The sequence below is a fragment of the Ochotona princeps genome, chromosome 7 (assembly GCF_030435755.1).
Source record: "Ochotona princeps isolate mOchPri1 chromosome 7, mOchPri1.hap1, whole genome shotgun sequence".
NCBI lineage: Eukaryota > Metazoa > Chordata > Mammalia > Lagomorpha > Ochotonidae > Ochotona > Ochotona princeps.
The window spans coordinates 71,466,672-71,492,320 of record NC_080838.1 but is presented as its reverse complement, the minus strand read 5'-3'; the positions used below and the strand labels follow the sequence as shown (position 1 = coordinate 71,492,320).

Genomic DNA, 25,649 nt, shown 5'->3' with positions numbered 1-25,649 from the left:
AGAAGTTGAAGAAAAAAGGGAAGGAGACAGAAAAAAAAGCCCTTAAAAAGTGAGATTAGTAAGGGAGAAAGTGGATTGAAAGAAAGATGAGATGTTGGAAAATAGGATTTTTCAAAAATGAAAGAAAAATGGCATGTCAAAACTCTTAAGTTCAACTAGTAATGCATGTAACACCCATGTTTCCTTTCCAATTAGATGCATCAGCCCCATCACTTCAACATCCAGTGAACTGCTCAGTGGTTTTCAAGCTTTCAGTCAAGGCAGTCTCGCTTTCACACTCTCTTATTATACTCTTTAGTTCACACAAGTTATTGAAGGATCCCACCAACCTCAGTCCACACTTCCTCCTTGACTCAAATGCTGTCTTTTAGGTTGCTTTGTAATAATTTTTTAAATAATGACCTTCTTCACTCACAATCAATGTAACCCATTTTGGAGATTTGAGATACACATGTAAATGTCACTAAATCATAAAACAAATCACAAAAATAAGCGATTAAATATATTCTAAGGCATATTTTAAAATTTAATTTTTCATGCTTTGATTATATTGGCAAAGGTATTCCCCCTTCCAACCTCTCTAATTGACCCCACTTTTCCCCCTATATTATTACAACAATATAGTCCTTCAGCAACAGTCACAAGCCCATCATTCTGCTTTTTCAGTTTATCATGACATTGTAGGTATGTATGGACAACGATAGAAAGTCCAGCATCCTATTGTCAAGATATATTCTATGGGAATTTACCAAGTATTAATTTTAGTATTTTGTCAAGAACCTTGAGCATTTACAAGTAAACTACCATGTTTTGTTTGTCTTTCTGCAGAAGTTTCCATGAGGCATAAATTTAATTATTAGATGAACTTGGATAAAATTATATTACCCAAAATTTCATTAAATCAAATACACTTTGAAGACAAGAAATTACAGCTAGTGCGCATCAAAGTGATTAAAGAATTGCTTCTGTATTAGTAACCTTTTCTATCGTACAATAGCAGAATTAGTGGTAAGTAAAATAAAAGTAACCACTTTCACACATACTTGACACTCGGATTACTCAGACAACAGAGCATACTTTCTCCTTGTGAATGAGTACTTCAGAGAAAAATAAACTCTGCTCTTTTACTGTATTGTTTGTTGCTTCTTTTTTCAGGTTTCAGTGGAAAAACCACCAAAATAATGACAATAGAAAATGGGAAAGGAGAAAATACTACTAATAGTTTGAGCAATAGAATTTCTTTAAAATATTGTATGTGTGCAAGCTATTTTTTACCTTAGCCTCCAGAAGAACTTTTCCATGAAAAGGAATGAGGAAGACTTTCAGAACAATGTGCTTGTTGTCAGGTAAGAATGGAAATTAAGAGTAAATGACCTCTGGACATACTATAGGGCAGTGGTTATCAAAACAGCGTGGTACTGGCACAAAGATAGAGAGGAAGATCAATGGAGCAGAATAGAAACACCAGATGGAAACCCACACAGATACAGCCAAATAATCTTTGACAAAAAGACAAACGACAATCCAGGCAAATGGGAAGGTCTGTTCAATAAATGCTGTTGGGACAACTGGTTAATAGCCTGCAGAAACAAAAAAAATAGATCCGCATCTCTCACCATACATTAAGATCAGATCTAAATGGATAACAGATCTAAACCTACATCCAGAAACCTTCAAACTTTTGGAAGAAAATGTTGGAAACACACTGCAACACTTAGGGGTAGGCCCTCACTTCCTAAAAAAGACTCCAAATGCAGTAGAAATCAAGACCAGAATAAACAAATGGGACCTCATCAAACTAAGAAGCTTCTGTACAGCTAGAGAAACAATCAACAAAGTAAAAAGGCAACCCACAGAATGGGAGAAGATCTTTGCACACGACATAGGTGATAGAGGGCTGATCTCCAGAATATACAAAGAGCTACAAAAGAACCAAAATGTCAAAACAAACAAGCCACTCAAGAAATGGGCACGGGAAATGGGCAAACACTTCACAAAGGAACAAACCCAAATGGCAAATAAACATATGAAAAAATGCTCAAGTTCCCTGGCAATAAGGGAAATCCAAATTAAAACATCAATGAGGTACCACCTAACGCCAGTAAGACTGGCCCACATGAATAAAAGCACCAACAACACTTGTTGGTGAGGTTGTGGGGAAAAGGGATCCCTACTCCACTGCTGGTGGGGCTGCAGGCTGGTACAGCCTCTATGGAAATCAGTATGGAGAATATTCAAACAACTCAAATTCAACATACCGTATGATCCAGCAATAGCACTCCTAGGAATATATCCAGAACACTTGTTTTATGAGAAACCAACATGCACTCCTATGCTCATAGCAGCACAATCAGTAATTGCAAAAACATGGAAGCAACCAAAATGCCCATCAACAGAGGATTGGATAAGAAAGCCATGGTTCATCTGCTCTATTGAATACTACTCAGCTATTAAAAAAAACGAAATGCAGTTCTTTGTGGCCAAATGGGCCAAACTGAAAACCATAATGCTAAGGGAAATGAGCCAATCCCAAAAGGTTAAATACCACATGTTTGCCTTAATTTAAGATGATATGATGTTATGTATAACATGTTATGTTATGAATGTTATATGTTGTGTATAAACTAAAATTGAAATGTCAATGAGGTGGTCACAGAAGGTGGCTGGGAACTCGCATTTACTTTTAACATATTGATTACTCATTACTATGCCAATTAATTCCATAATGATGTAAATTTTTGCTCATGGTATGTTGGAGCTTTCAATTGACTGGGATGATACTCTGCTGGCTCTGTCTTCAGACCAGAGAGGATATACCTAAGAAGCCGTTGAACTTGACTGGACAATAAGATGCTGGACTCTATGTTTGGTATACGCTTGCAATGGGGGAATCTCAACTGAACTTGAGCTGTGGTTATGCAACAAGGTGGAGGAATCCACCATGGTGGGAGGGTTTGGGGAGGGGTGGGGAGAACCCAAGTATCTATGTAACTGTGTCACATAATACAATGTAATTAATGAAGTTAAATAATAAATAATTAAAAAAAAAGAGTAAATGAAAACCTTTTGAGAGACAGCAAATTCCTCAAAAGATGATACAGTTGGACTTGCAAGTGGGGAGCAAATGGGAAACAGGACACCAAAACATAGAAATTGATTGGTCATTAGCATACAAATAATAATGAAACCATTTAATTGGATGACATCATCAGAGGGCTAGGTTAGGGTTAGGATTAGAGATCTTGAACAATAAAAAAGTTAGGACGCTTCATCATACATGTATGCAATTCATTACAAACAAAGCGATTGCCCTTGGGGGTTACGGAAACACTTAGAAGGCAGAAAGAATGATGGGGTTGGCATAATAATGCTTTGTTTCTTAATTTTTACAAGATTAGATTTAATTAGTGACATTTCAGTGGACATTCATTATGATGGATGTTTTATTTCAAGAGAAAGGTCCTTTTAAAAAAATCCACAGCACTGACTAAAGGGAGAAGTGTGAAAAAGAATTAGAAGGTTTATGTTAACAAAGATTAACAAAAACAAAAAACAAAACAAAATGAAAAAACTCCAGGTTTTCTGGGAAAGGGGCCTGAAGTTGGATACATGCATTAAGGTGGAGGTGAGGTGCTGAGGTACAAGGAAACCAATTTGCTTGACTCACAAACAGAACCATAGATGATACAAAAAAGAACAGGAGAGAGAGGTAGGGGTATCAGTGGTTTTCATGCTCCTTGAGATCCTTGTTCCATTAGCTAGTAGCAGCATGTTGAAAAATGCTGTCCCTTCCAATTTACAGACTTCTGTGCTCCCTAAGCATTGCCTCTGAATAAGCTGCCCCATGCCTTAGTGCTTCTGTCCTAAGAGTCTTGCCTATGTCACAAACAGATCTGCTACTGCAGAACACTGCCTAACTGTACCTTATGGCCAAATGAGTGTTGTCAAATAAAGATGAAGAGGCTTATGAGAAAAATGAAGGATTCCTTTTATGTATTTAGTTCATCTGTAAGATTTCAGGCTTTCTCACTATAAATAGAAATCAAGATTTTAAACAGTACAAGTAGCTGTGTCCCTGATACTTACTTTTATGTGTTTTAAGATATTTTTGTTTTTCTTCACAACAGTTCAATGTGTGATTTGTCCAGTCATTTTCTCCACACATAAATGTGAAGGAAAAATCAGTATAATGGACACAGCACAGATATCTGACAAGTTATTAAACCTTCTGTGTTTAAACATAGTAATTTAAATGTAAAGTATCTTCCCTCTTCCAGTATCAGTTTAGAGTTGCCAGGTGTTATGAATACTTTAGGAATGCAATTGTAAGCAAAAGAAGAGTTGGGTTTTACCAGTTCTTGACAATATATCTGTTTGAAATAAAATAGTGTGATTACTGGTTGTTAGGATGTGTTTAGTAACACAAGGAGCATGAAGGATTTATGCAGCTAAGCTCTTAAATTTCTTAAAATGTGATATTTCTGAAACTGGATTATTATCTTGTGAAAATGAAACGCTGGGAAGTTTTTGTTTTACAAAGGCTTTTTAACACATTATATAACTGAATAGGACTTCCTCTGGGAAGGAAGATTTAGCACATACCAGAGCCCATTCAGTCTATACAAACTTATTGACTACTTACTATATACAAAGCTCCATGATGGTGAGTTCAGGGCTTTGTCATGTAGAACTCCTGAGTTACTTGGTTCAAGTAATACTGAACATGATTACAATTCTTTATTGTGATGTGATGTAGCCACACAGGTGGTATTTTATGATACTCCTAGAGTAGTGAAATGATGAGCCCCATTTTAAAGAGGGGAAAGCACTGAGTCAGGACCCAACATTAGTCAGCAGGTGCAACTTGAAATCAGGACTCAGATGCTTTCCAAGTCCTGTCTTCATCTTGTTTACTGTAATCCTCTTACTTAAGGAATAAAGCCTGTGATCTGATTCTATACCATCAAAAGTCAGTGTTCAATATTCATGGGCAGTAGTTAAGGAACATACTTCAAATATCTTGCAAAGTAACTGCGTGGGTAACATCTAATTTAAAGCAAAAAGTGTCTTTGTTGAGACAAGGGAAATTTGAAGTCCGGGAAAACAGAGTATGTGTTTAAATTATATAATAAAGAATGTAAAACACAGGATTTGACTAAAAACTCTGATAAACAAACCATCAAATCATAGGCAAAAATTAGTATCTCACTTTTGTACCTGTATAATGTTCAATATGTTTTCACAATTGAAGTTAGAGATTTAGACGTCTAAATGAAAAAAAAATGGATAAAGACTATTCCAATATTAAAAGAATTGGTTTTGAAAGGTAAGGTTGAGGTCAGGTAAGAGTAGAGCTGTTCACACATCTAAGTCTTGTAAGGTCATTGCACTTGTTCTTACTTGTGTCTGAAATGCTCTTTCTTCAGGGATTCAAAATTTATGTGTTTTGTCATACACGGAGAATACGAGTCAGGAGAAAGAACCTTGGAATTACATCTGTAAAAGTTCATAAAACCTGTTCTTTTTACATCAATATCACAGTAAAATTTTTGTCAAAAGGAAGAAAGGTAAATGATACATCATCTCAAAATTTTAACAGAGAATTTTACCAACACATTTATATTGTACCCTGATATAGATACTGCCATTTACACTGTACCTGAAGATTCATGAACCAGCTGTTACCTTTGCAGTACAAAATTATTTCCCTTAGGAGACAACAGCAGGCAAGTTAAGGCTGCCGTTCCCTTTTTATGAATTCACCCAAAGAGAATATTCAAAGAACATTTCTGGAATATATTAGATAAGTTTACTTCAGTTTGGCATATGGAATCAGATAAAAATATTTTGTACAATCAACAATAAAAATTAAGATACCTGGAATAATTGCCAGAAAATTTGGGAGACTTACCTAGAACTTTGCTGTAGTATGAATTCCATTCTCCCCAGTAGGACTGAAATATGTAGTCTTGCAGAGAATAAGATATGGTATTTTTAACCCTCTCGCCAAAGGTCATCTGGTCAGTGAGCTCTGACAAGGCTGCGGGCACGTAGGAGACTGGTGCTGGGATCTTCCCACAATGTCTCTCCACTGTTGCAGCTGGAGAGAACCTCAACGTGTATATAAAAGGAATTCCTAACTTCAGAGCTACCAGGTCACCACAGATTGTTACTGGGTCTGCTATCAGCACATCAAAAGCATTTTTCTGAAGCTTTGCCAATAACTGAGGGTTGTTTAATACACCTTCACAGATTTGTATATTAATTTGAAAGAAAGTATGTAAGAGTTTTCCTAGTTCTTTGTAGAAAGTCCACATTGTGAAAGGAGTTGGTCTATGCTCCAACCACAGCATTATCATGTGTTCAATCAAGGAATCTAGTTTGCTCAAGTTGTAGGAAACAGGTATCACTTCAAAAGTCACGGAAGAGTCTGGATTGGAGTTGATGAAGAGTGTTGTTGAGGAAGCCAGAACTGTCACACTGTGATTTCTTTGGATTAATTCTTCCACAATGTTCCTGATATTTAACCAATGACTGCCATCAGTAGGCCAGATTAGCACATTTCCACTTAGAATAATTTCAGCCAGAGTCAAATTGAAGGCCAGCAATTGGACAAACTTTTTAAGCATGGTGATATCCATGGAAATCACCCTATTTTGGAACTTTGAAAATAAAAAGTATGCTTAGATGGATTTTTAAAACGTAAAAATTATTTGGTGTGATGACTATAAGTGCACTTTAGATACTCCTAATTTACCTGGAATTAAAAAAAAAAAAAAGAAGGAAAAATTCCAAAGTCATTATGCCACACTTAAGTATTGCCTGCAGGACAATAAAATAATGTTATGATTTATTGAAAAATAGTGGGTGATATAATCAGAAGGTGATTTGTGTATTTTTAAAAATCATACTTCAGTGTTGAAGTATTTCATTTTATTGTTACAGATATCTGTTAGTCATACCTTAGCATCCTGTACACTTGAAATGTTTCAGAATAACCAATCCAAAAGCTCAAAGAATATTTAAAAATATATTTGGGGACATAAGTAACTGTTATTATATAGCTGATTTCCATAAATGGAAAAATAGGACATGTTAAGTATGTCTGATTTCATGACAATAACTAAATATAGTAATCTAAATTATCAGGGATTTGTTGACATTATGGGTTCACTTACAGTCATTCTAAATAAATTTTGAATGGCAGGAGAGGGAGGTTGCGTGTCTGGAGAGAATTTGGTCCATCATGCCTAAATCCATCATTCAATTGGTGAAAAAGTAAGTCAAGGGAGGTTGGGAAGACCACCTTAAACCAGTGTCTGATGAGTGAATACACTGAGTTTCCTGGTTTTGTTCATTAATCTTTCTTCCTTATTCTACTTTTCATTCAAATAGTTGAGGTAGATTTTATGGCAATAAAAATGTTAATGTTTATAACTACAAATATTTGATAACATAGCCTTAAATATAACTAAAGATGATAGAAACTCATGAATGATATTTTTAAAAACATCGAAGAAACAGTGAGGCATAAGACCATGATTTTAAAAAAAAATCAAAGAAAATTCATGCCAGTTACAATACTATCTTCATGCTTAAAAGTCCAGTTCTCATTTTCACTCAAATATTTATTTGAAAGAAATGATTACAAAGGATAATATATCTTGATACTAGAATGCCGGACATTATACCATTCTCAATACCTACAATGTCAGGATGCAGTTAAATAGAAGAATGATGGACTTGTGACTGCAGTTGAAGAACTAAGCTATTGTTTTAATATAGCGGGAAACAGTGGCAGGGGGACGGGGAGACTGGAAGGGAAAATCCTTGAGTCTAAGGAATTGTATCATGAAAAATAAAGTGTGTATTTTTTTTTAGTTAACAAAATTAAGATAAAATTTTCAGAATCACAATTAATAAGATTTAGGATGTAAAACTTCCTGAAAAATTTCTAGTTCATCTGAATAAAATAAAAGAAGATCTAAAGTTGTTTAACTTTTAGAAAGCCCTATTAATTTGAATTGAGAATCTTTGAAGCAATATTCTTAAATGATGCTTCTCCTAAAAGGATATGTCCCTCAGAGCCTACTTGTCTTCTCTTTCAGCTGCTCCTTAAGAATTGCAGTGCATCCCCAAGAGTTAACTATTCTGTCTCCTTATTCTCTGACTGGGCTGTGGCCACCAAGACCACAAGAGCCCTGCTGCTGGCCTCCGTAACTTCCAGGAATTAATAAAAACACAAAAAGATGTCATAGTCACCTTCAATTTTATCCTCACACCAATACTTTGACTTCATTTCAATTCTTTGACTGGAATTGACTTCTTTAAAAGTATAGATTTAATTCCTTTATCATTTTTATCCTTTGTTTTGTACCATAGCAACTCAATCTTCTCCAGTTGCTTCTGTTCAACCCAGATTTTTGGCACCTACTGATTCACTACCTCCTAGTTTACAACTTCAGGTAACATACTCAGCCTCCATACAAAATGTTGGGCATGGGAATAACTTTCCCAGAGTTGTGTGAGCTGAGTGAAACAATGTGCCAAATTTATTCAGAGTAGCAACCATACTCAAAAATATTGGTTATATATATACACACACACACACATATATATATGATACTGTAGGGAGAGGATTTTACGATTCAAACCGTTCCCCCCCCGCCCCCCCCCCCCCGCTTTTATTGGAAGGTCAGATACACAGAGAGAAGGAGAGGAAGATCTTTCATCAGCTGATTCACTCCCCAAGGAGCCACAATGACTGGAGCTCAGCTGATCCAAAGCCAGCAGCCAGAAGCCGCTTCCGGGTTTCCCAGGCAGATGCAGGATCCCAAGGCATTGGTCCATCTTCCACTGCTTTCCAGACCACAAGCAGGGAGCTGGATGGGAAGTGAGGTTGCCCAGGATAATGACTGGTGCCCATATAGGATCCCGGTGTGTACCAAGTGAGGACCTCATCCAATAGGCTGCTGTGCAGGGCTCACATTTTAAATGAGAAAATTAATCAGATTTCATCACCCTGATCCCCCAGTTTCTCCACCTGTAGCACATGCAAACTGAGACACCCAATTTCAGTGCACCTTTTCCCAAACATTGTGAGTTGTTCTGCAAGTCAGTCATGGTTACTCTTGTAGTATAGCAAAAATGATCTGTTACTGAATGTGCATGTGCCAAAACCCAAAGTTCACAGACAACTCACTTAAAAAAGTATGCATGTACAAAACTCAGGAATATGCCTAAAATAATAATAACCTTCATTTCCTTTCACTCTAATAGCTTTTATAGCAATCTCTGGCAATTGTGGTTGTTCCACAGCAAATCCATTTCTGATGTGATGCCTGTGACTGCTACCCTGCTTATAAATCATTGCAAAGAATTGTGCTAACAGGGTCTTTGAAGATTCTAGCCAATGAAGATCAATTTAGATCTTTAAAAACTAGAAAATATGGCAGTAAGATGAGAAGAAGAGAGGAGAATAGAAGGGAGGGGAGGGGAGAGGAGAAGGGAGAGACAAGAGGAAGTGAGGAGAGGAGAGGAGAGGAGAGGAGAGGAGAGGAGAGGAGAGGAGAGGAGAGGAGAGGGGAGGGGAGGAGAGGAGAGAGGAGGGGAGGGGAGGGGAGGAGAGGGGAGGAGAGGAGAGGAGAGGAGAGGAGAAGAGAGGAGAGGAGAGAAGAGGAGAGGAGAGGAGAGGAGAGGAGAGGAGAGGAAAAGGAAGGGAAAGAAGGGAAGAAAAATTACACAACAGAACATAAAAGAGAAGGGAAGAGGAGAAAAAAAAGAAGAGAAAAAATAATAGAAAAACAAAAAGATTCAGGCATATATTGTTCTTATGCAAAAGGACTTGAATGCCTTTTTTTTGTTTTATGCTGGACTCTATGCTTGATACACTCTTGCAATGAAAGAATCTTGACTTAATTTGAAATGTAATACAGCAACAAAGTGGAGGAATCCACCATGGGGGGAGGGTACGGGAGGGGTTGGGGGGTCCCCAGAGCCTATGAAACTGCGTCACATAATGCAATGTAATTAATAAAATATATGTATATTTTAAAAATTATTGTTAGAAATCAAACACCATCCAGATAGCTTTTATTTCTATTGTATTTTTTTATACTGGTTATTTGCAATCAGTGAATACTTAGTTCATGTAAAGATATGAATATTATGGCCAGTCAGTCTTTATTATGACATCAGCTCTTAGAAAGCATTCATCTAATTGTTCATATACAATGTAATATAGTTTTATTTATTTAAATTATATTTATGTAAATCAGTTATCTACAAGTCTCAGATAAAAATTATTCATTCCTCTTGTTTTTATAAAGTTTATGAGCTGTAACTGCAGTTAATCATACACAATCTTTAGCAAATATGAATACGTCTGCTTTTATAAAGGAGTTACTTTACTTTCTCCTCAAATGCATCCACAACTTTGGCAGCATTTTTGTTACTGTAAAAATAAAAACAAAAAATAAAATTTAAAAATAAAACATAAAATAACATAAAAGCAGAAATAAAATTTACCTAATTTAATGTTAAACAGAAAAGTTGTGGAATCAGAAAAGCCTTTTTGCTTTCACACAGAGGCTGCTTTGAAGTCTCTCAGAGCCTGTAAGAAAAAAACCTGGACGCAGCACAACCCAAGCAACAGAGTCGTCTGGAGAAGGCTGCCTCAAGGGATAATAAGTTTACCAGAATGGCTTGAGCATATTGGATTCCACTCACCAAAGCAAAATCCGGCAGAAATGGAACAACAAATTTCCAAAGTTAATGTATGGAGAGGAAAAAATCAATCAAGAAAGTTGAACCCTGGATCAGGCACAATGACTCAATTGGCTAGTCCTCTGCCTGCAAGCACTGGCATCCCATATGGGTGTTGGTTTGTGTCCCAGCTGCTCCACTTCCCATCCAGGCCTCTATTTAAGGCCTGGGACAGCAGGAGAGAATGGTGCAAGCCTTTTGGACCCTACACCCACATGGGAAACCTGGAAGAAGCTCCTGGCAGCTGGCTTCAGATCAGCTCTGTTCCAGACATACAGACTTTTGAGAAGAATGGAAGATCTTCCTCTCTGTCTCTCCTTTTTTCTGTAAAATATACCTTTCTGATAAAAAATAAGAAAAACTTTAAAAAAGGTGAACCCTAAAATGTTCTGAATAATGTCTTGATTTCTAGCTAACATTTTTTTTAAAGATCTATTTTATTTTTATTGCAAAGTCAGATACACTGAGAGGAGGAGAGACAGAGAGGAAGTGGAGCTGCCAGGATTAGAGCCAGCGGCCATATGGGATCAAGGCGAGGACCTTAGCCACTAGGCCACGCCGCTGAGCCCCTCTAGCTAACATTTTAAAAGAAGAGGAAAACATATTCTAGAACTAAGAAACAAAGCATAGAAGCTTAAGTATAAATAAGATTTAGTATGAATACTGTTTTTTTATACATCTAGCTATGTGATTTTATTTTAGTTTGCATAATCTTTCCAGCCAGCAATATTCTCATCTGTGATAATAGTTAAACTTCATTTGCATAGATTAAGAAGAAAACTATTTTGAAACACTTATAACATTAGTTAATAACACACAGAAAGATATCAACAAATGGTAACTGCGATGATTTGATAGTATTCACAAGTTTGAGGCAAACAGCTATTCCTCAAAACAAAACAACTACGTTCAACACGGTAGTATCTGATACGTAGCAATTAGCAGAGATCATGTACTCTCTGAGGTTTTTACCGCAGAGAATTGGTCTATTTATTTTCTCAGAAGTGACAGTTGGAGAACTGAGTGAATATAGATTTACTGCAATGATTTCTACGAGAACACTAGAGAATATAAACCCAAATTATAATTCACTCATTTTACAATTCAGCCTTATTTATCACCCTCACTTATCATTCTGCATCTGCAAAGTCTTAAAAAATAACTACTTTATCTAGTCAGCATTTTTACTTCTTACCTGGTCTTTTGAATATAAGTGTTCACATCTCCAACATCATTAAAACTATTTCTTTAATAAACTCACCTTAAATAGTCATGCTAAGTAGGAAGAGTATAATCCAATTAGTAACTTGATGCTGCTTATCAAAATCATAGGGTAAGAGCAATTTTCATTTGTAAGGAAATTTATACGTTCCCTTAAACAAGTTGTTAAGAACGATTAGTCTCAGGTTCTAACCTCTTGGGAAAACAATGTGTTTTTACTTCTGAAATTAGCAGCAAAACACAATGGAGGATGTGGTTCTGACACTACCAGCCTGCAAAATTAGAAACTAGGAGAGAGTCACAAATACAAATGAGAAGCATCAAAATTATGACAGTCATAATTCTTACATTAAGGAGGAGGAGTTGATGAGATAAAATGTAAACATGCATTCTGACAAGAAACCTTTCATGTACAATCTGATTTTACATTAACCAAGCTATTGCACATATTCAGATGTCTTTTTTTTACTTATTAATTACGTTGCATTATGTGACACAGTTTCATAGGCTCTGGGATTCCCCCAACCCCTCCCTGTGCGCCCCCCCCCCACGGTGGATTCCTCCACCTTGTTGCACTATTGCAGTTCAAATTAAGTCAAGATTCTTTCTTTGCAAACATATACCAAGCATAGAGTCCAGCATCTTATTGTCCACATAAATTCAATGATATCTTGGGGAGAACATCTTTGCTCTGAAGGTAGAGATGGCAGAATATCATCCCGATCAATTAAAAGCCCCAACACAACATCAACAACAATTTACAACATTATGGGATTAATTGACATAGTATTGAGTAACCAATATGTTAAAAAATGCAAGTTTTTAACGACATCCTGTGACTACTTCATTGACATTTCAATTTTAGTTTATGTACAGAACTGGCTGCTGTACACCTTAAAATGACTAAAGGGTACTATTCAGCTGTCTCATGTCTGTTTTCATTATGTAGCAGTTTATACTGTTGAAGCATAATTTTGCTGAACTTGGCAGATTTTAGGATAGTCTAAACTGGCTTATAACTCTAACAAGGCATATGTCAACCGTTGAGGTGCAGAAAAGTTTTAGGAGGGGTGTGCAGAGAAATCTTCAATACCCTAGTGAGGAGTAATTAATCTTTATGTTCTGCCTAGTAAGGTATATGTGAATCCACGCTGACCGTTTCCTGTCTGGTTCTAAGCTTTCCTTGTTATTCTCTGTCTATACTAAGTTTTTTGTTTGTTTTTTTTTTTTTGGAGGGGGGGCTCTGGAGCAACCATGATGGTCATTGCACGAGAGGGTGGGGATCCAAAGTTGGAACTGAGTAAGGACCAGAGAAAGCTCCTCTCCCTAGTCCCGAAGGAGGTTTACTGTTCTTCTGTTTCTGTGGACCACTCAGGGCTCCTGGCTGTTGTTCCAATGATCTTGGATCCTGCTATCCTGACAACCTCTTAACAGGAGGTCATATGCACAGAGCGGGGGGGGGACCCCAGAGAGGAGCAGGTGGACAGGAGGAGGCTTGTAAACCAATACTGAAGACTCCTGGATCCTCACTAAGGACTATCAGTGCGGGCACCAAGGACTACATCCCAACTGCCAAGGAGACCATGGGGAATTGGAGTGCCTTCGGAGGCTGAGAACTCTGAGGTCACCCACCCCTGTTTGGATCTACCAAATGGGGTATAAGCAGCCCAAATCCTTCCTCACAGGATCCAAGGTCTTTGTTAGTTTTCAACATGAAAGATAACATGAAGCGTTTTTGCTCTCCTGACGGCCTCAGTGAATTACACAGTCAAGTCTCTGCTTCACATCATTTTTACTGCTGAGATCCAGTTATAAACCAATGATGTTGCTCCTTCACTTCTCCCTTCCTACCATATCTATGGGTTTATGCACAGTCATTGTAGCTTTCCTTGTTGCTGCTGAATGGTGGAATTTGTATGTCTACCTTGTCATTTTATGATGTAAACATGATTTTTGGAATCTGAAGCATCTAGATAATATTCCCAGAGTATATGTGATGACTTTGGTTGCTTTAAATGATTTTTTACTATAACTGCTCACCAGCTTTTGGTCAATCTCATCTACCATTATTGCATGACCATATATGCCCTTACTTACCCATATTTCTTTGGATTTAGATCATTTTTATACTTATTTTAGAGCAGATATTTGCAAAAAAGAAACTACTCTACAATAGCTATTATCACACAGGAGCTCAACTTTTCAGTTTCTAACACTAGTGCAACTATTGTTTTGAATATAGCTTGTACATTTCTATCCTTCAAAGAAGTTTTAATGCCATTAGTCAGTCAGCATATGGAGACCTCAGAAGCTCTGCCCACCTGACAGCATTGCAACCTGCTGTATGTGTTCAGTATTTCCAGTTCTTTGACTATTCCCTAAGTGTTTTTTTTTTTATTTTAAGAAAAAAATGAAAGCAAGAATAATAAATTTGATGCTATTCATTAACAAGAAAATCTTAACATCTGATAGTAATCAGAGACATACAGTCATCAAAAGTGAGAAATGATCCACCTCTATTTGGTATTCGGTGTGCTTATATTCAAGACATTTGTCATGAAATCAAAATAAAATATTGAAAATATAGCACCCGAGACTGTGTTCTAGAAACAATCAGTTTTAAACTATGGATTGTGAAACTTACAAAATCTAAGTACATTATTTGAGGTTAAATCATTTGGTTGTTGAAGATTTCAGGAATATATTGCAGATGAAAGCAGAAATACAGCTAACAACCAGCCTGTCACAGGAACACGGAGAACCTTTACATGAGATTATCATTTATACTACATCCAAACAATCCTTCTTTATGCAAGTGACAGTTAAATCTCTCAGCTATAATATTTGCTTTCAGATCTCAGTCCCAAAATTTAACTGCTGAGTGGGCTTCACTAAAACTTCCTAAAAGCACCACATACTAATCAAATGGATTATGTTCTAACTCATATATTTCCTCCCAAGCCCTATTCTTTATCCCTCTTTTACCGTCACCATCAGTGAATCATCAGCTTTACTTGGTTACACTTAATGAACAGCTAACACCAATTGAATTGTTATGTTTCTCAGACATGAATGCAAAATGCCTTCTTATGTTGGTTGGTAAATACAGCTCTTATAGTATCTTGTTAGAGGAGAGGTAATAAATCAAGTGCAGGTGAATGAAGCTGCATTTTTTCCATGGCCACACACTAACAAACCGACTTTGTTTGTCACTACCACTTGTGCAAATCTGTACTCTCAAAGTGTTTAATTTTCCTCTACTTGTTAGCTCCCTTCATGTTACATGTCCTTGCTTTGTTATTCTTGTAATGATGCAGTAGCCTAGGATTATCTCCCACTACTCGATATTCACATCACTCCTAGTGTTTTATATAAAATGAAAATCTAGTCTCAATACATCCCTTTAAATAGCACCTGATGGCATACTAGATAGCAGTTGAACTAGTTATCATCCCAAAACAGAAAATTTGTAAAGATTAATTTAATCAGCTAATTCACTCTTTTCTAAAAATTTTATCTTACATAATACTTTATTATTTAAGGCTTTTAAGACAAAATGTTTAAATATAGAATCAGCAATATTTTTAGGGAAAGGTATCGAAACATAAAAATTTAAAAGAATGGTTAGAAAAGAACTGCAATTGAATAACAGGAAAGAGAGAAAATAGGGAGACAATCTATATAAAAGTCCTGGAATAAATCAGTTATGCGAAGAGATCCAGAAACAGGATCTGTCACTTCTTTTTATTTTAATCTTTATCACAAAGGTGAGGGAGCTACAGACACATGTAGTCCTCAGGTTCCGGTCAGGATAGTGTCTGGGGATGTGGTGGGATAAATGTTTCAGCTTTCCATCCTGTGTCTGTAGGATGATAGAGGAGGGGCATGGAGCCATTGCACTGCTCCTTGGTGCCACATTACATCAGTGCCAGGAAGAATGTTCAAAAGGGGTTAGTTGAGTGTTCTGAGAGGTTGTTGTCTTACTGATGCACCAGAGGTGTGAAATTCCTTCCAAGGCCTATTGGTTTTCCTTGTCTACCTCAGCGTGCTTATAGACCTAGGTTCTTATTGTATAGCCTGGCCTGGGGTATTGTTCAACCTGATATTCTTTCCATTTTTAATGAGGTATTCAAAGTTTTCTGTTGGCTTAGATGAGCTGGCTGTCTTGGCTTTCATATACTTCTGGGTATATTCTCCATTCTTACACAAGAGTCAGCAACTGAGGTGGCCCACTCCTGCACCATATGCTCCAGGATTGAACCACATGTTTTTGTGATTTTTCTCTGAGGTCAGGTATTGAGCACAGTGGTCTAAATGGGGAACCCTCTAGGAAACCTCACCAGGGAGATCTCAGACCTTGCTCTTGTGCGCCAACTGGTACCAAATCAAACTCATTCTATCCCTGTAGCAGCCAATATGTGCACCAGTGGGTGCAGTTGCTGCTCAGTCCTGCCCCCAGCCCTGGCTCTCATGCAAACTGGTGGGCCTAATGTAGTCCAGTCCATCCCTAGGCCCAGCTCTCACATTCATTGGCAGGTCCAAGGGCCTATGCAGGACAACCCTAAAGAACCCCTACTTGTCTTACTCTCAGGTCTGGTTCTCTCACATGCTGGCAGGTTAACAATCCCGGTATCACCTGTATTTCTCCCACATTTTCTTACCTTGTACCTTCACCTTCAAAAACTCCAAATCTCCAGTAAATACTTGGTAGAATTGTGCTACTTCAATTCTCCATATTTGAGCATCTCATTTCATTTTGCTTATTAGCGTTGCAGAAACACTCCTACTCATTGTTTAGAAGTTTTCTCATGCACTACCTCAATTCTGAAGATTTTCAGTATAATTCCCTCACTCTCTGTTACAAGGCATATATCTATTCTGCATTATATTCACAATTGGTACATACAAAACCCCCATCATGCACCTTGTAAATATGCCGTTCCAAATATGGTTTTCCTGAGAGTGAAATCTTTAAAGTCTAGGATTTCAAATTAGTTATTAATGTAACCTTCTATCTAAGACAGTGTCTAGTAAATGACAGAAAACTTTCACTTAGTGAATAATAAATAATGAAATTAAGAGGAATGCAAATAGACAAAGTACATGTGATTTTCCAACCAATAAGCTCATACATTTATCAATAAAAAATATATAGATAATACCCATTGATTACGTAGTCTTCATTATGTAAGCACTATATCACACTTAAGGAATTCAAAGAAACTTAACATGATTAAATCATCCTGATTCATGGTGTGTTTTCTCTTAAATTATACCCCCAAGATAAAGATAATAAATGATATAGCATTGATCTGTATTAATGATCAGAGACCATCAGTATATTTATACATATATATATACATTATATAAGTATATATACACATATTATCAGTATATACACACATATATATGCACACATAGGTAGATATACACACATACATAGGCATACATATGTTTACATGTTATAGATGTTAAACATATATAGCCACAAATGTTTATATAAATTATAGAGTTGTGAAGATAATTTAATCTTTTCAAGCCCTTTTCACACACTACCACAGTTTCAATGTAATTTCTATTTTCACTGTAATAACTAAAATAGATCCAGTCTGATTCTAAAATTTAAATACGTCACTACATTTACCCATAAAATACTTAATATCTTCAAATCATATACTTGTATTTAGAAAACAGCATGTTGTGGTTTTGAAGCCTAACTTTATTCTTTTTTTATTTATTTATTTGAAAGGCAAGGAAACAGTTAAGAGGACAAATCTTGCATCTACTGGTTCTCTTCCCAAATGTTCACCACTGCTTGACACATTCAGCCAAGTCAGACAAAAGCAGGAGTCAGGGACTCAACCCACGTCACCCACACGGATGATAGATTTCCAAGCATATGAATAAATATCTACTGCTTTCAAGGAGATCAAATTGACAGGAGAGCTAGCATTCAAACCCAGTCACTACAACATCAGATGTGAATGGCTCAAGAGGCTTCTTAACAACTATTCCAATTGCCCAGCATAGAACTATGTTTTTAGCATCTTCCCTGATGTTAAAGTACTAGAAAATACAACAATCTGTAGAACTGTAGAATAGGCATAGGGAATTAAAGATGAGTTGATTCAAAGATTGGTTTTTTAAAACCAAACACTAAAGCAGTAATTGATACATACCTAAAGCTTGACTGTAGTAGGAATCCCATGATTTCCAAAGTGCTTCAAACATGTAATCCTGTAGACGATAGGAGATGAAATTTCTCACTCTGTCAGTGAACGACATTTGATCTGTGAGTTCTGATAAGACAGCAGGAACATAAGAGGGAGGAAATGGGACTTTTCCACAGTGCTTTTCCACTGTTGAGGCCGGAGAGAATCTTAGGGAATATATGAATGGAATTCCCAGCTTTAAAGCAACTATATCACCACAAGGAAAGACTGGATCTGACAATAGGACTTCAAACTTGCTTTTCTTCATCTTTTCCATCAGCTTTTGGTTTTTCAGGACACCATCACAGATCTCTCTGGACACCATGTGGAAGTCCTTGATGACTTTGGCCATTTCATGATAGAATCTCCAGATTGTTGAAGGAGAAGGTCTGTGTTCCAGCCATGTCAACACGAAATCCCTGATCACTCCTTCTATTCTCTCTTTGTCAAAGGGTACTTTATATATTTCAAAGGTCAGCGATGGGCTAATGGTCGGTGTGATGAAAAGTGCACCAGAGGCCATTAGCACAGTCACATTATGCTCTTTTCTAATTAACTCATCTATGATTATCTTAACATTTAGCCAATGACTGCCTTCCATTGGCCAAATCAGAACATTCCCACCAAGAGTGGTTCCTAGAAGACTAAGCTGAAGAGACCACAGTAGAATGTTGCTTAACATGGTGTGGCTTGATGCTTGATTTGATGAGTTGAAACAAATTCTCTGATTTTCCACCAAAAAAGAAAGACAAAAATATTTCTGTTTCAATGGAAGCCATTTTACTTTTAGGAGTCTTTTCTCCACTAAATGTTCATAATCATAGTGTTCCACATTTAAGGTAATTATACAGTTATGTAATGTGTATTACATTATTGTAACTCTAGCTGTTAATGTAATTCTTGTCTTTTAATCCTTCTTTTCAATGTGATCTTCAAATTTTTCTCTATTCTGTTAGATTTTTATCATTAAGTTTCTTGAAGCTCCCATGCATCTCAAGTTTACGTTCATGCCTACATATCAAAACCTGTTCTAGAGCTCAAATTCACTCAGAAATACACACACACTAGTGGTATCAGATTTTGTTTGTTTGTTTTAAGAATTTCATATAGCTCATTAGTAATTCTTAAATGTTACTATAATTATTAACAAACAAAAACACTACAAATAATATTTATTAAAATGTGAAGTGCAAACCTATATGGTAAGTTTATCTATGATGACTTTAATACTATGTTTAGGTGGGGCCTGCGTGATGGCTCAATGAGCTAGTCCTCCATCTGCAGTGCCAGCATCCCATATCAACACCAGTTCTAGTCTCAGGTGTTCCACTTTGTATCCTGCTCCCTCTTATAGGCTTGGAAAGCAGTGGAAGATTGCTTAAGTCCATGCACCCCTGAACCCACACAAGAGATGTAGAGAAAGTTGCTGGCTTCTGGTTTTGGATCAGCTCAGCTCCGACCATAGTGGCCATTTGCGGAATGAACTAGCAGATGGAGGATCTATCTCTCCTCTCTGTAATCTACCTTTCAAATTAAAATAGATAAATCCTTTAAAAATAGTATTTTTGGGTAAACATTTAATGTTTATCGCTGAAACAATATTATAAGTTGATGAATAAAATGCATGCAAGTAATATATGCAAAAGATGATGAATCATGTTACTGGATAATGGGAATTACTTGAAAAGCATCGCTAATTTAAGCATAGTTTGACAATGTACTGCTCAAAAGCCAGCTGGTAGACTCAGTCAGCCTGTAAACTCAGTCATTAATAGCTGCTGGAATGTGTTAAGCCCTTGCTATCATACAATAAGACATTGAGTAAAGTTTTTCATAATGTTAATATAATTAATTTCTCATTTTAAAAGACAAATTCAGGTACACGCTGTAATTATCCCCACATCAATAAAGAATGAGGCACTACCCAAAGAAGTTGAGTAGCTTGTCAAGATTATATAGCAAAATAGGAACAAAACCATTGGAAAAAAACATAGCGATCCTTTGGCTTCCACTGCCTATTGCATTGCTCACTAGGATAGGCGGTCCCTCAGTGTGTTAACTGTTTGCCATCTGAATGAAACTCAGACTGCTTGAAACATGTAAACACAATGTGAAATTGTGTAACACACATTGAGGAGTATAGGATCATGTCTTTCAAGTAAAGTTTGTCCATACACACACGCACATATGTCAACTTCTGCTGTTGATATGCACAATACACACAATATATATGTTGATCAGCACAACTTTCTGTGAAATAAATGTATAGAATTCTGAAATTCTGTAGTACTTTTTTTATCATCAAAGGTAGTTTCCAAGTGAAACATTGGCTATTTCACTAAAAGCAGTTACTTTTACAAAATACTGCTTAAAATCTAAGAGAGTAATCATATAGTTACTTTAGATGGATTTCCACTCAAGGTGCTCTGAAGAAAATTTATGCAGTGCACAGAATTTTGGCCTGGTGGTGTCAGCCTTGTTCATAACACTTTGGGAGGGGAATTTAAAATAGTTGTGATGAATCAGTGGCATGGACAATTGATCATGATTCAGTATTATCACTTTATTCATGTTGTGTTTCAGCAGGAAATCAAATTCATTCTTAAAGATCCCAAACATTGTGCTCTACTCAGTTACTACATGTTTAGCAGGTACCAATGACACACAGCATTCCTTAGTGAATGAAAGATCTAGTCAAGATTTGTCTCATTAATTTTGTAGTCTGTCAATAAAAGGTGAACAGAAATAGATTATATATGTGATAGATAGACACATATGTATATATGACAAAAATAATCAAAGTACATTGAATCTGTATGACATTATAAAAATAACTTAAGTTTTAAAATTGATTATTCCAGAGGACATTAGCTTAATGACATGTTCCTTAAGTCTTGTGAGACTGAGTTTAGTCGTCTGTATGGAAAATCTTAAAAATCCAAGTAATATGTATGTATGTGCTGTAGTGTTTAAAATGCTATTCAAGAAACCCATATCCTGGGCCCGGCAGCATGGTCTAGTGGCAAAAGTTCTTATCCTGAATGTGCCAGGATCCCATATGGGCGCTGGTTCTAATCCCAGCAGCTCCACTTCCCATCCAGCTCCCTGCTTGTGGCCTGGGAAAGCAGTTGAGGATGGCCCAAAGCCTTGGGACCTGCACCCACATGGGAGACCTGGAGGAAGTTCCTGGCTCCTGGATTCAGATCGGTGCAGCACCAGCCATTGTGGTCACTTGGACAGTGAATCATTGGACACTTAGAGAGTGAATCATCGGATGGAAGATCTTCCTCTCTGTCTCTCCTCCTCTATGTATATCTGACTTTCCAATAAAAATGAATAAATCTTTAAAAAGAAAAGAAACCCATATCTACCTCACGTGCCCGATACTCATCTTAACTCGTGACTTTTGCTGCCTGCTAATGTAGACACTGCGAGATGGCAGTGGTGCTGGTGTTTCATTTAAGGAATGAAATCACAAAACACAGCTCTCTGTCTGTGCCTCTCTGCCTCTCAAAGTTAATGGAAAGCTTAATATGCTATTATAAGCATAAAGTAATACGACAAAATAAAAATTGTATTTCTAACATGAAAAATGAATATTCACCCAGCTGATCTGATTGCTGCAAGATAATGCATGCAACAATGCATGTGTTTAAATGAGTGAAATAAACTTGCATTGATTAATCAAGTATAATATCTAATGTACATGAGATAGTCAAATGTAAGTATCTGTCTCATGTAATTCCTTCCATTTCTTTTACCAAGACGGAGTGATTAGTGCCTTCAGATGAAATGGCATGTGTAAATGACACAGCTAAAACATCATCAGAGATCTTTCTGGCCAAGATTGCTTCTTGCTTTGGGAAGATGTTGGGGGAAAGGTGGAGGGAAAGAAAGTGATGATTAGTGCACACAAAGACAACCAGTGCGATGCCACAAATGAAGTCACACCTTCTAAAAACGTCTCAGAAATATGAACAGTATTGAGAAATGCTTTGAAAATTTAAAAAGTGACACTTTGAACTTTTGTTATTGAATTTAATAGAGAATCAAATGAAGAGATTGTATTTACAGGAAAGTTTCAAAATAGTTATAAAAAATTTGCCAAAGGTGAGTTCTGAACTTGGAATTTCAATTACTGTAATCCTGGGATCATGGAAAAGCTAAAAATTCTCTTTCCAAAAAATTTATGAAGGATATTTTAACTCAAATTATGTTTAATATACTGCGAAATCTCATAATGTCAGAGAAAATGCCTGCTTTATAGGAGAAACTGGCCTATTCAATTGTTTTCAACATAGAAGTTGATAATAAGCTATACATTTTGCTTAACTGCACATTAAGGGAATAAGAATTTTATATTACTAAAGTTAGGTATTGCTTTGACAGCAAAATGTTCTCCAGAAAAATGCATTTTTCACTTTTGAGAAATTTGACAGTGCATAAGATGTATTCAATCTGTATTTAAATTTATAGATTTCAAATATGTAGGCATTTAAGTATTTATTGCATATTGTCAATAAGTTAAAGTGCCACCAAATAGTAACGTCAGGGATCCTCTTACACCGTGTTGTCTCATAGACCATAGCAGTTACCCGTGAGACCCATATTCGTCTTCATCAAACAGAAAGCAAATCCTGTAACTGCTGACTTCAAGTGTCATCTAATAAAAGATCAAACCAAACTAGAAGAAATGAATCCATACAGAATCCAGTAAGTCCACAAATTAGGCAATACTCTGAATTTGCTGCTCCAGTGCAGTTCCTACTATAGCTATAAAGTTATCCTGAAATGTAAAATCTGGGCAGAAAAATCTGTCATTTTGTAGCAGAACATAAAAGTCTTCAAGGGTAACAATGAAAAAAAAATAAAAATGAGCGCAAAACTTGTAACCAATGGTATTTTTTAGAAGAAAATACACAATAAATCCAAACATATGTTACATAGGAATTATCATGAAGTTTTCAAATTTCTTACCTAAAGTTTCCAGGAAGAACTGGAACAGCACTTGTTTTCTGTGAGAAACAAGTTGAATTTAAATAAAACCTAGCTGGGCATGAGTAATCTGAGGAGAACTATAATCTTACATAAAAACAGATTATAAAGATTTATTTTCACATAGCATTCTCCACCAATTAAGTTAGGAATCTTATTAACCTTTAGTTGAAAGTGAAGCCTTCTGTCGTTTTGGTGCCAATATTTATTTCCATTGTTGCCTTTGTTATCATAAATATTTATGAAAAGTGACTGATGATTATCTCTAATTTTGAAAGACTCATCAAGATTAACATTTTGAGATTATTAAAAAGTGTGTGAGGAACAGGTGTTTTCTGTAGCGATTGACATCAAAATTCTGACTATGACACCAGCATCCTTTATCAGAGTGCCTGAGTTCAAATTCTGTCTCCTCTTTCCATCCTTGCTTCCTGCTGATTGCATCCTAGGAGACAGCAGGTGATAGCTCAAGTAGTTGGCTTCCTTCCAGGCCCATGGGAAATCTGATCAGAGTTCCTGGTTCTTGCCTTCAACCTGGCCTACCCCTAGCTGTTCAGAGAATTTGAGAAATGAAAAAGTTGACTCTTTTTCTTCCTCTCCCTAATTTCCTCTCTGTGTTTTAAATAATAATAAAAGAACTACTAAAAAGATTACACTTACATATATGTCATGGTAATGTCATACTAACCCCAATATAGTAAAACTTGAAGCAGCTGTTAGTATTAATTAGATTATTGGAGCAAATAGTATCAGAGGAAAGAAGAGCATCTTATAAATGTGTGCGTACTCCACAGAGTCTCAAAATAAATGTGGCAAATTGATGCAGTTTAGAAGCTTAAAAGAGAAAAAGAAGCAGAACCACATTATCCATGTTGACTGTGATAACCTCAACAAAATAGAAAATTACTAAGAATGTAGGTCTGTTTTGTTTATGGAAACACTCATGAAGATTACAAACTGTTGCTGTATTTTACAGCTGTGCTTTCTCATGGTAGTATGGTACTTATAGAATTTATTTTATTTATTTATTTTTTGTGTACATCAATTCTGTAAATTCTTTTCCTTTCTTGCTTTTATTTTTTAAATATATTAACCAACGTTTCAGTTTTGTTTAGAACTCACCCAGATGAATATTCTGTAGACACCGGTTATTTTACCTAACTACTCTAAATTAGAGGTTATTTAATTTAATACTCTATAGTATATAATTTAATAATGTATTATGCATAATCTCACATTAAAGGGAATGATCTGTTATAACACAATTGTTCTTACTTTGTTCACCTGTGACTTCAATTCTTCACATTATTTTTATTTACTCTTTTGTGGTCTCACTTTGTTATCAAGTAATATACAATATTATTTCCCACATTTTAATATTTATATTGTATCATATGTATATTCAGTTCTCCACCATGTAAGTGGGTGATGGCAACTTCTGCCATTTCCCTGACTTAACTTTTTTTTTTAAGATTTTTTTTTTTATTGGAAAGTCAGATATACAGAGAGTAGGAGAAGCAGAGAGGAAGATCTTCCATCCATTGATTCATTCCCAAAGCAGCTGCATCAGCCAGTGCTATGCTGATCCAGAGCCAGGAGCCAGAAACTTCCTCCAGATCTCCCATGTGGGTGCAATACCTCAAGGCTTTGGGCCAGGGCTTTCCCAGGGCACATGCAGGGAGCTGGATGGGAAGCAGGGCTGCCAGGATTAGAACCGGACCCAATATTTGATCCAGTGCAGGAAATGTGAGGACTCCAGCTGCTATGCTACCATGCTGAGCTGTCTCTGACTTATCTCACATATTTCTTTTGTGGACTTTGCAGGGATTGTTTTCACAGAAATTATTTCATCCCAAATTCTTGTTCAGAGTCCTTGTTGAGGAATTCAAAATTGAGCAGTTACATTGAAGCAGCTATATTATATGACTAATAGAAGAGTGATGGTATCACTTGGCAGGCAAACAATCAGTTACCAGAAATTGTGATACAGACCTAGAAACGCTCTTATTAAATTTCACGTTTAAAGTCACTTAAACATGTTATGATTATGACATCTTGTATAGTATTTTGGTTCTTGTCTGTGTTGTTGGTTTTGTCACTTCCTTATAAAACCAGAGAATGAATTTTTCTGTGTGAGACAAAAGAATCTTCCAGTTTATTTTGAAACCCAGTTATATTTTGTTTCAATGCTATAAAAATTATGCCAGATATTATTTGAGTTATAGTGGAAGCATTTTTATAAGTGCTTGTAACACAAAGTGAATAATAGACTAAACCATTTTATTATTTAGGATTACTTTAAAACATGTTACTTTTATATGTTGCTAATTAAATGTGCTTAAACTATTAATGGATTTATATTCTATGAAGCTATTACTTTTTCAAAAAAAATATTTTTTATCAGAAAGATTTACAGAGAGAAGCAGATACAGTTATAAAGATCTGTCTGCTGCTCTA

At 36.2% G+C, this 25,649-nt stretch overlaps 1 protein-coding gene across 6 annotated transcripts in view; it reads right to left on the bottom strand.

Annotated features, from left to right (window-relative positions):
• The window catches only part of LOC101525627 (UDP-glucuronosyltransferase 2A1), a 34,795-nt gene extending 11,589 nt beyond the window's left edge, over nucleotides 1-23,206 (bottom strand). For 2 of the 6 annotated variants that reach the window (XM_058667238.1, XM_058667239.1), the window contains exons 1-3: nucleotides 23,175-23,206; nucleotides 21,602-21,613; nucleotides 18,165-18,919 (exon numbers count right to left, since the gene is read on the bottom strand). In XM_058667238.1, coding sequence (XP_058523221.1) covers nucleotides 18,165-18,879 — 715 coding nt within the window. In that variant the 5' untranslated portion in view covers nucleotides 18,880-18,919; nucleotides 21,602-21,613; nucleotides 23,175-23,206. Of the gene's footprint in view, nucleotides 1-329; nucleotides 433-5,911; nucleotides 6,653-18,164; nucleotides 18,920-21,601; nucleotides 21,614-23,174 lie in introns of those variants that run through there. The other 4 variants (XM_058667236.1, XM_004596203.2, XM_004596204.2 and 1 more) reach the window with 3 other exon arrangements.
• Between the last annotated feature and the right edge of the window lie 2,443 nt (nucleotides 23,207-25,649).